Source organism: Aptenodytes patagonicus, chromosome 4 (assembly GCF_965638725.1).
Source record: "Aptenodytes patagonicus chromosome 4, bAptPat1.pri.cur, whole genome shotgun sequence".
Lineage (NCBI taxonomy): Eukaryota > Metazoa > Chordata > Aves > Sphenisciformes > Spheniscidae > Aptenodytes > Aptenodytes patagonicus.
This window is the reverse complement of record NC_134952.1, coordinates 60549165-60561176: the sequence shown is the minus strand read 5'-3', so window position 1 is coordinate 60561176 and position 12012 is coordinate 60549165. Positions and strand designations below refer to the sequence as shown.

Below are 12012 nucleotides of genomic sequence, written 5' to 3'. Positions count from 1 at the left end.
TTATCCTTACAACAGTGACTTTTTTTCCATTTTCCTATCAGTAGTTTTAGATTTACAGTTACACGCCATTTGCACCACATTTTATACTCCTTATTGTGTTATGAACTGACAAAATAAAAGGGAGAATGAGGAAGAGAGCTTAACTGCATCCCTGGGAAATGAGTCTTTTATTTCTGACAAGCTCAGGAAAACTCACCGGACAGAATTTTTGAGCAAACGAACAGCTCCGCCATCATAATCGCATGATCCAATATGGGAAATCTCTTTCCCATGGTCATGTTGGATCCAGTAGAGCCTTGTGTCAACCAAATCTAGTGAGATGGCCTTTATTTTTTCTGTGGTTCTTAAAACATTTCGCACATCACTTCCACTGAGGGACACTCGGTGTATGCTGGAAACTGTACCATCTGAAGACCAAAATAATAGCCTGCAGGCAAGAGAAGCATCTTTTGAAAAACAAAAAAACCAAACACCACACTTGCAAGATCACATCACTGCTACACACTCCTTGTTTAGTTGCTCCCATATACAGAATTTTTCAGTCTTACCACAGTGCTTTCAGAACGAAAACTAATAATAAAGCAAGGGACTTCCTTTATACGTACTCACCTATTTCAGGAAAGCATCTCTGCAGGAGATATACAAAGCAGGAATACATCTCCTCTTAACATAGTTCTATTAAGAATGGAAATAATTTTTGACAATAAAGCATTGTCTGTTTAACAGAAGCAATACTACGACTAAAAACAGTTGTTTTCTTATTTTAATAAATATGTTTCTATCAGAGACTGTATGACTCTGTTCAGGAAGCAATGAGATACTAGAAATTTCCCTCATGTAGGTCAGGCAGGAATCAGCGCATCTTAACCACAAAGCACTATTGTCTGTCTGTCTGCTTTGTTTGGCCATGCAGTCGGAGAAGGCAACTGGAATAACCTCTCAAATCTACAGGGAATTCCTGCAAACTTGGGGAAAGGCACATCTTTGAGGCAGATACGCATTGCTCTCTGTCTCTAGGGAGGAATCTATCTCCAGAAACTCTAGTTGAACACATCACTTAACTTAAGTGCTTAACTTAAAAATACCATTTCAATTATTGTTCTCATTTCTTTCTACCTTCCTGCTGGTTATAGCAGCCAGACTATGCTGTCATTAAATTAAGACATAGTCAAAATACAGCTCCAATACTGAAAACAGTTATGCACTGAAGCTACTTATATGTCAAGTTATTCATGGATCAGAACCCAGATTTACTGATGTGACTAAGGTTAACAACAGTTCTTCAAAAATAGCAAGTTATCCCTCATTCATGTATATTTTAATTTTTGATGTTTGAGTTTAGAGTCTTTGCTGAGATTTCTTATGCACAAAAGTTCCAAGAAGCATCATCATTTTGCCTTGTCTTCACAAAATTGCAAAACTTATATGTACAAAGCAATGTAGCATAAAGCCAGCTTTACTATATTTATGTTAATCATTTGTTAAAGGCCCCAAAATGGACTAGATCTCACTGGCAAGGGACTATACTAAACCAGTAGGAACAATCAGCCCCTGCCTCACAGCTTTTCTTCACTATTACATAGTCTACAGTTATCACAGGTTATTAATGTATAGATGAAAACATGTTTCCAGAAGGACAGCCCAATTGTACAGTGCCATTTTTAAACACTTTATTAATATCTGCTTGCATTTCTATAGCACCTGTTATTTAAGAAACAACACTACTCTGGAAGTTTGGACAAATGCTAGGATTCACTTTTTACAGATAGGGAAACTAAGAAACAAAGGTAGTTATCGTCTCTATGCACAACTTTTGCAAATCAGTGTAGGGACAGGATATGATATAAACAAACAGGAAAACAGAAGAAGCATGAAGATTAAAAACCGGCTTGAGTAATTTCCAGCCCTTACTGTATTTGCCGTCTATTTTTCTTCAGCCTTAATCCTTACTTTTCAGCATTTCTAAACACCATTAAAAATTTAAATCAGTCTTACAGCAATAGTTATATTATTACTATTAAAATAATCCTATCACTGCTAATATCTACACACATTTTTTGAGAAAAACTCTATTATTAGGGTATCACATTGACCTTCATTAATTAAGAGTTGCACACATTTGAAGGAAGACATTGTTAATATCAGATTTAGCTCACATTTATGCCTGTGCATGTAAAAATGCTGGGGGTTTTAATTCACTTCACATTAAAAATAGAGCCCTCAGAGTTTTCATACAAGCAAATTGCCATGGGGTATAAAAATGATGACTCCAAGACTTCTTGGAGTCTACTTTCTTTACAGTTTGTTACTGGCTTACTGTCCTCTCTGTGTAAGCACATGAGTACAGCTTTTATGCATGGTGAATCACACCTAGCTGAATATATGCACTTGAGTCTTCCCAAACTTTCGCATAAGTTCAGTAAATACATCCCTATAATGCCATTTGTAACGTGCTTTTCGATGGCATTTGACAGTGGGTTTGAGGACTTGTGAATATTTCCAAGATTGGTAAATACTGCATTCAAAAGCAAATCAGGAAAAAAAAAAAATAGGCTAATGTTCAGGCCTTTAAATCCTACCTAAATGACAAGACTCCAAAGAATACTAGCAATGCTATTAGCATCAGAAGATTGGTTTATGTATAAATGTACTAGGAAAGGACACATAAGCCTTAATAATAAAATAGTTTCACACACTGCTGAGCAACCTTACTGCAAATCAAAAGCGGCAACAAAAACATGCTTTTGCTGTACAAAACGGAAGCATCTCAAAGTCTCCTCAAGCTTTTATTTTTGCAACTTTAGTGGAAGAGGCTTATGTGTAAAGAGAAATTAGCATGGAGTGTGACAATTCATATTGATAATTCTTGAGGAGGCCAAATCTCTTACGTGAGCATGGTTCTCAGTGTAAATGGCTTGAAGCTGAAAGAAGCATCTTTATGAATGTCAAATTACTAGTGACACAAAGTAGCAACAGTAGATTCAGAACCAATATTCAGAGCAACTGACAAAGAGACAAGGGAAACAGGAGCAAAACTGTAAGTTTAGACCTTTTTTCAGAAAGCATACCAATTTATACTCTAAGTGTGCCAGGGATTCCCAGCATTTGCAGGCATCATTCCCCTTATGCTCCAATCCTGCTTTCTGCTGCCCTGAAACTTTGCTGTCTTTGAGAAAGGACCAGCAATGCCTCTTTTCCCTCAGCTCTCCTCACTAGCAAAATTTTCACTGATGACCAAGAGGTATAGATTCTGCATTAGACTTCAGTGGGCTTTTCTCACGCACTTCTCTATTTCTCTCTTATATGCTTACTAATCTTTTATCCTCTTTTGTCAAAGTTCAAGGAGGTATTGGACTATAGATAATACACTGTGCACAGACTAGCCCAGCAGCCTATAAACTGCAATCATAGTACTTTGCATATTTTGAGTCCTTTTCAATGAAATTACTAACCTAGTTAAAATTACCTTTGCTCAGCATCAATGGTAATCCTTGTGGGACGACCAACATCTCTTAGAAGAACTCGGCGTTTCTTCCCATTCATGTCTGTCGCTTCTATGGTTGCTTTCTGTCTGTTGACCCAGAGAATGTCTTGATTTATCCAGTCAATAGCAAATCCTGAAATGCCTTTGTCTATGTAACATAGTCTCTGTAAACAAAAAAAAAGTTGACAACAAGAAGCATCCTAATGATTACCTTAAACTTGACTTTCATCGTAAGGAATAGAATGTCAGACTGAAGCTGCCCATTTCATTCCTTCACCTGCTTCATTTTCTCTCAGACCTGTAGATGTTTCTCTTTCTTATTCTTTAATCATTTTAATTTGGTCTTTGTACTTACACACACTCCTTCTGAATTGAGTGACCCCCTGCGAAAGGGGAAACTGTTCTCCATGAGAAATACACTGGACTAATATTTTAGTTACAACTTCTTGCATTTGGCACACTATGAAGCACCCAGACCTGTACTGTTACAGATGGAAGACTTCCTAACACACTGTTGCTGGACCCTGATCCTTAAAAATCAGCATAAAATACATCAGTGAAGATTCCACATGGGTACAGGAACACTCTCTCAAACAAAAGAAGGCTCTCACAGCATTAAAGTTCAGCCACAACAGCCTGTCTGCCCTTCTTAATCAGCCAGATGCAATGAACTGCACAGCTTTTTCTGAACAAAGAATGAACTGCTAAAAGAAGCATTTATGCAACCACAGAAACCAATAAAAGGTTTGAGAAAAAATGAGTAGGAATTCAAGCACGTTCTTCTCATACCATTTGTGCCAGTTTGAGTTACAGTAATCTGGAAGACAAATTTCCATAATGCCAGGGATTAATTTAAAACTGATAAACATTATTGTCTTCAAAGCTTTAGTTTGTCTGAATTTCCTCTCCTTCATTTTTAACTCCCCTTCATCTGATCCACAGAAAATACTAAATGTACTGTGAATGCCAGTAAAACAGCCTAGACTCAGGACCATAACTATTACGACAGCAAAAACTATTTAATAAGTCTGAAGTGCTAATCAATGAACAGGAACGGCAGAATTGTACCTAAAGAGCAGGTGGTTTCCATGGAGGGTCGTATGCCCATTAACTCGGAGAATTCCAGAGAACTGATTACTTTACCTCTCGTTTTGTGCCATTCAGCTGAATTCTTTGAAGTAGTCGCCTATCAGAGTCTACCCAATACACTTTCTCTTCTGTATAATGAAAATCCATAAGCGTTGACTGACCAGTATCAGCCACCAATCTTTCATGATTGGTCCCTTCAGTGTCAATTCTAAAGATGCCATTTCCATGGCTAAAAAGGAGGAATGGTGCAGGGTCTGGTGTGGAGAAAACAAAAAGAGACCAATTAATAGATAAGCATTGCACTTTTGCTGCATTATGTTCTCATCAGTATTATACTAACCAAAGAGAAAGTTCAGGATCTAAACACCTCTCATATTTTAATGGTAACTTTCCAGGCATATCACAGAGAACCAATAAGATATAAATGTAATGGTTCTTTCACATTTAATGCTGAAAGTTAGGCCAAAAACCTGAGTTGTGACACTGAGATTGCAGTGGTTGTTACCACTAATCCCAAATCCTACAGCCTAGTCAGAATTCGGAAGAACCATTGCATGCGTGCCGACAGAGGTTGGAAGAATTATGCCATGGATGCGTCTCCAAGTCGAAGACCACTTCTAACTATTGTTTTATAGCAAGAATTTATCACAGAGACGTGGTCTGGAGTCTCACTTTAACTACCCGAGCAGGGAAACTGAAGATCCCAAGACAGGGCAAAGGAAGAAGCTAGAGACTGTGAAGGTTTCTTGTGATGCAGAGGGCTGAAGGAAACCAAAAGACCTGTACTTAAAACTCCTACAGCTCAACAGCAACAACTCCTTCCAGACAAAAACTGTATTCATACTGAGTGAAGGGTAAGACTGTATCAGTAACTTAACATAAAATACGTTAAAATGAAAGTTGTTCCAATTACGCCCCAAACTCTAGAAATCAAATTAAGGTTGAAAGTGATGAGCAACTAGGATGGTCCAAATAGCCTTAACGCAGCCTTAAAACCAGGTGATAAGTATGGAAGTACAATTAGTAGGACATAACAGTTGGGGCTGCAGATTACACTAACCCAGTTTTATCAAGCCCTTTTTGTTATTTTTGGGGTATTTGGGGTGTTTTTACCATAGGGCAGGGGTAGGATTGTCCAAGGAACCTTAACTGCGTTCCCAAACCACAATGGTTTTCATTTAGGCAATTTGACTATTATGGATGTCTATCAAGTGTGTAGTAGAGGAAAGGAGTTTTTCTGTAACCAGTCACATTTTAGCCTTCATTTTAAAAAGGAACATGTTTTTTTCTAATTTAAAAAAAAAAAAAATTGGGGGTATACAGCCTAGTCTTTAATTTACCACTAAAACAACATTCAAAGAAGAAAGCCCACTGTGGCGGTGATGGGGATTTATAGCATGGTTGCCTGAAACAACAGGTAAGGCATACAAGTAATGCTCTAACCAAGTGACTTTGAAATGCAATTATTGATAGATGCAACAGAATGACAGCTTTCAAGCCTGTCTAATCACTTGTTGAATTGATCTTCCTGCAATGCAGAGCGACTCTCCGTTTATCAGAGATGGATGTCGTCAAAGATGAACTATCATCAGTTTTCTTGCACATATACTTTTGAAAATTAAACTGGTTTTATTGACCAGTTTTGCAACCTTTTAACTAAATATCTTTACTATTAGCGTGAAACCTGAAGCTTGAAACTCAACAGACATCACTTCTACAAATTTTAGCCAGATGCTCCACCTTCATCATGGTTATAAGGTTGTTTGATTCAACCCCTTTCACAGCAGAGGAATGAGACCAATTTTGATTTCTTCAAGTGAAGAGCAAGTTAGGCAGAAAGTTCTGACAAGCACCCAAGATGTAAGTTTCTTCTGTTCACAAGGAAGATGATTAGCACTCTGTTTCTATACTAACACTCTTTTGTATCTCAAGTTTTCAAGCTATCACCCAGTTATAACAGCTGCTTCTAGGATTTTAGTGACTCCCTTTTTCTGCTGCTATTTGCACTGAGCAACCCCATGTGAGAATATTTAAACTATGAAGACTTGTTTTGCGTAAATGGTAAACGAACGGTGAAGTGTGGCAAGGCTGATTTATCTCAGGAATTTGACAGCTGTACTGCCTGCATTTTTGCCAATTAGTTGACCAAGAGCATTTATATACTTTGGTTTTGTCCTTTCCACTCTCTGAATTCCCTATCAGGCGTCCATGAGTGAGGGCTGTAAATGGAACAGGGAGCGAGCAAATGTAACTTTGATTACAGAGGCACCAGTCAGATTTGGGACTTAATTTTGTCAGAGGTTTAATGAACAGGTAAACAACACCTGCATCAAAGAGCTTCCTGTCTTTTAAACATGAGGGTATTTCACTTGGTGTACCCTTTACAGAAGGGTTTATACCTAGCACAAGGGTTCCTTATCCATCACAGTAGCTCCTGAACCATCACTCACTCTCTACTGGTACTATAAATGTGGTAATAATGTTAAAAAAAGTTGAAGTCCTCCAATATTAAGGTAGGATTGTTCTTTGAAAGATACCTGTGCATATATATCAGTGTGAGGTAACATGTTTGTTTTCACTTCTTTTCAGTTCAGAAGTGAAGAGTTTACAAAACATTTGATTAAAAAAAAATTAAAATTCTATTTAAGGGACTAGAGATGTTTAGGCATGACTACAAAAAATCCAGCTTGGTCTTTGTGAGTCACATGTTGCTGTCAACAACGGTGATTCTGGGAGCTGACTGAAGTAATAGTGTTGGTGCCAATTTGGGAGCTGCACAGAATACTTTTGGTTATGTTCGTGGTACCAAAGGCTACGTGCACAGGGACTCAAGTACATCTCCTACTTCTTGGGTCAGAAACATGCCCTGTCACATCCCATCTCTGCATTAGCGAGAGTCCCAGGCAAACATTAGTCAGAGAAAGAAAACCTGAGCTCCTGGATCAGAAGGGAGCTGTAGCATATCCCAGACAGGAACCAAAACCAGACATTCAGGAAACCAAGGCGGAGAGGTGAGAGGTGAACTTCAGAGCACTCCCACCTCATACTCTAGATGCAATATAGGGTTGAACCAATCAATAAAATCTAACTAGATTTTTTTTCCCCGGGTAGCATCCGTTGAGGACAAAATGAAGGTTATTCAAAGGCCATAACTGTGGATATTTTCCTCTTAGAAGGGCTAAAAACTTAATTTAAATGCATCTTACACATTCAAAAATCAATTTATACACTCAGGACAGAGCAAAGGAGAGAAAGAACTCACAGTAGCACTCATGTTTATTAAGAAACCACCAATGGGCCAAACCAAAAATAAGGGCTTCCTGCTTATGATTTCACAGCACTGTCCCTAGAACCTAAACACACTGGAAAAACATCAACGCCAACACACTGAAAGAGGCAAAGGTAGCAAAATCTTGTGTATTGCCGTGTTTTCCTGGAAGTAGTAGGGACGGGATAAGAGAGTTTAAAGTTCCGAGCACACAGAGAGAGCATGTCTACTAAACAGGAAGTCATTGTTTAGTTTTATTTGTTTGTTTTCATATGTTCATTCATCTTCCCACCACCGTACTTTCCATTCTTCACCATCACTCTTCTGTGGCACCCACTTTTGGCCTTGCTGCTTACCCACACAGTAGAAGAGGCAGTTTTTCCATCAGTGAACCAGAGCACCCCAGTCGCTGTCCAGTAGGGACCAGCCGGGCACGGTTCACTTTGAAAAATAATGCTAACTAAGTCTCTAAAGCTCTTTTTTTAGTCATCAAAAAAGAAAATGACCTTACCGTTCACATAGCAAGACCATTTGTCAATATCCAAAGTGTAGCCGGGCAAACAGGAGCAGATGTAGGACCCTGGAACATTGACACAGGTTTGGCCACAGGTTCCCAAACCGCCTTCAAGGCATTCATCGATATCTGAAACATGGTTTTGAACAGATCAGGAAAATTCAGCTAGCAAAAGCAGCAAAGAGCAAAGAGAAGGAATACCCTTGACATAGTTACCTAATAATAAATTGGTCACAAAATTTAATATCCCATCATTAAAATGGAGAGTAAGATGGCTGTATTGCTTCATGCATTGGTTTCAGAATTATTGTTCTGTCCGTTGTCACATGCACAGTGATTTTTTTTTTTTTTTAGAAGACTGTCCAGGGAAATTATCATTCTCCCTAGTGTCTGGGCACTCTGGTCTCTGATTGCCCAAACACAGGGAACAGACTTGTCTCGTACTCCATTTCTGTGATTTGCATTATCATTTGCTATGCAAATGCTGCCTGCAGCTGCTTCCACAGTAATAATTTTGCCAACAAATTAACAAACTTTGCAAAACAGCAAAGCAGCAAACAGACGGCCACAGCACTGAGTTCCACATTGAGCTCATTTTGGTTTGTCAACTCTCAAAAATACATACAAAACACTAAAAACACCACTATATTCTGACAGCAACAAGCCCAAACCAAGGCAACAAGCAAACTAATTAGAAACTTGGCTTTTAACTGGTAGATTAGGCTAGAGCCTTTAGGAATTAAAAGATATTTGATGTATTTACGGTGTTTTATCAGGGCTTGAGGCAGTAACTATTAATTAAGTCCTAAATTAAGGACTTTATTTTTCAAAAAAAGGTCAACACTGGGGAGCATATTTTACACTAAGGGGGAAAGAATTTAACCCCTTTGGCAGTACCATGGATGATTGTCCCCGAAAATTTAGATAAACTTCAGTTCCTACTGAAAACAAATGCATCCGATAGTAACTTCCCGAGGTGCTTGACATCTGGCAGTACCATATCTTGGGATATTTCTTGTATAACCACTGTCAGGGTTGCTCTAAGGAGCAGCTTTTTCCCTGCCCAAGATCTATTTGATGTCACTGGCTTTTGTTCTGGGTTTTATCGTGTGACTTTGCACACACAGGAAAAAAGGAATCAACACAAATTATTTTAAAGAGAGAGACACGTTTGATTAAGTCACTAAAGGACATTGATTCATAACCAAAACTACATATATATATTGAGTTATTCCAAGTATAGCTCACAACAATTTATTTTTTTTCTGTATTCCTGATCAAGAATTTAGGGCAACAGAAGAAGAGCTTCTCCTTGGATAACTTATCTTAGATGATCATTTGCATAAAGTGCCAATTATTACAGTGCTGCAGGAGGTCTGTGAGTGTTAGGTGAGGATTCCCCTAGTTCAAAGAAGGTCAGAAATGGCACCTCATGATAACTGCAAGGAACTTCAATTTAAGCGACTCACACCAGCACTTTGAAAGAAACTTTTTCTCTCCCAGTAACCTAGGGAGAGCTAAGCAACCAGATCTCTGATATCCCATGGGTCTGGGAAACTGTCTCCTTTAACTGCTTTAAAAAACTACATGCAGCAGAAGTGTTTAGGGTTTTCTTCTGTGTCAGGTATCAAAGTTGTTCAAAAAGAATGTCAATGCTTTACAGCCACCTAACATGTCTGTACAGACTAGGGAATGTTTCCGTATCGTTTTCAGAGTTTTCCCACAACGTTATGTTCCACATAGCAGATGAACTAATTTGACAATGTATGAAGCATAATCAGAGCGCATGCAACTGATTTCTGTTGAACAGATTATGAAGGTAAAGCAGAAGCATTTTCAGGAACTTAATTCCATAAAGCACTCTAATTCTAACCCACAATCTTCTTCAAACAATCAGCTTTTAGGAGCATATTTTCTCACATGTACTAGGGATGCACATGCCATTCTCCACAGCGTTGAAGTGAACTCCTCCAAATCGCCTCTAGAAAGGTTTGACTCACTTAGAAGTTTGTTAATGGGCTACAGAAACTGTGAGCTCCAGGTTGCCAGTTTAAAACTAGCTACTCCTGGCTAACGTTGCCTGGATGTCGTTAAAACTAAAGGGCTCTTTGATAACTAATACGGGAGGGCTTTGGTGACCTCAGCTCATTGTCACAGCTGCTGTCAGTGTTAGCAGAGATGTGAAGAAGTATGCAGGCATGAACACTGTTTGTATCTCTCCCTGATGCACTGGTTTTCAAATGGAGTAACTGGCTGACGAAGCCGGACAGTTGATCGGATCTAGTCACCGGTACAAAAGCAGGTGCAAGGCTCTGTTGATAAAGGCTATGATGTAGTTCATGTTAGTCAATATACTTTTATGACAATAATGGCTTGTTAAATAAATCTGATGTTATTTCTCTGAGGAAATCACAAGTATGGGTGATAAAGGCAACTGTGTAGATGTAGAATTGCTAAAGACAAAGGTCATTTGACTAAGAAATGTGAAACACTGATAAAAGAACTATTATTCAATCTCAATAAAGAACACATTAAATAAGAATAAGAAAGATAGGCCTGACCTACAGATTGTATCTGGAAGACTGCTTACTCTGACAAGAATTTGTGTTCATACTGGACAGAAAGCTGACCTCTTAGCATGTTACTGGGCAAGAAAATTCAAATCACAACACATATAAACACAGGAGAAATGAATGACAGCGGAGAAATAATTTTACTTCTGTATATGGCAGTGATCAGACTATATTGTCATGCTGTTTGTATTTCTCAGATACAGGTTAAAGGGTCCTGAAAAGTTAGAAAGTGTATACAAGGATAAAAAGCCTGATCTGAGTGTAAGGAAAAGTGCCTTTCTGTGAGACACTTAAAGAGCTCAGTCTGCTTAGATTATCTGAAATAAGCTTGAGAAAAGGCTTGATCACAGTATATAAATACCTTCACAAAGAAAAAGTATCAGATTTTCTAAAGGACTGTATAATCTTTTGCAGGAAAGATTTAACAAGGACTGATGGCTGAGAACTGAAGCCAGGGAAATCAAATTTAGACATTAAATTCACATTTTAACAGGAAGTGTGATTCACTAAGGGAACTAGCTACCAAGAAAAATTGTGAACGTGTGAAAAACATCAGTGGATATTCTCAAGTCAAGATCAGACTGGGAAGACATGCTTTAAGCAAGCACAGGTTACTGAGCTGTGTACCAAGGTAACTGGACAATGACCTGTTATTTACAGGATGGATTTTCCAGCTTTATATGAGTGTACAAAACTGACTCTCTAAGAAAGAGCATGCTGATTGATCAGGCTACAAGAATTTACACTGCCTCCCCAGCAATTGTACTTGAAGAGAAGATTTCAGGGTTATCAATCTACTTGATAGATTGATAATCTACTTTCATCACCACCAAAGTTCACATAATAAAGCAAATCCCACACATACTGAAAAGCAAGCAATTGCCCCAGCTGAAGAAAGGCTATAGTGGAAGAATAACCGCCCAATAAAAGACAAGGGGTGCAGCGGCGACAGGCAGCTCGGCCACCGGAGAATGCCCCTTCCAGCAGTAAACAGGAAGCACCAACAGACACAGCACTATTGTAGAATACGCTGCAGCCCTGTGAACATTCAGCTTTTATGGCACTAACAATGGAAGAGGGTCCT

At 38.6% G+C, this 12012-nt stretch overlaps 1 protein-coding gene across 2 annotated transcripts in view; it reads right to left on the bottom strand.

Moving 5' to 3' along the window:
* EGF (epidermal growth factor) overlaps positions 1 to 12012 on the bottom strand; it is a 62743-nt gene that overhangs the window by 44347 nt on the left and 6384 nt on the right. For both annotated transcript variants that reach the window (XM_076336897.1, XM_076336898.1), the window contains exons 2-5: positions 8353 to 8484; positions 4628 to 4827; positions 3467 to 3648; positions 197 to 427 (exon numbers count right to left, since the gene is read on the bottom strand). In XM_076336897.1, the coding sequence (XP_076193012.1) occupies positions 197 to 427; positions 3467 to 3648; positions 4628 to 4827; positions 8353 to 8484 (745 nt within the window). The remainder of the gene's footprint in view (positions 1 to 196; positions 428 to 3466; positions 3649 to 4627; positions 4828 to 8352; positions 8485 to 12012) is intronic.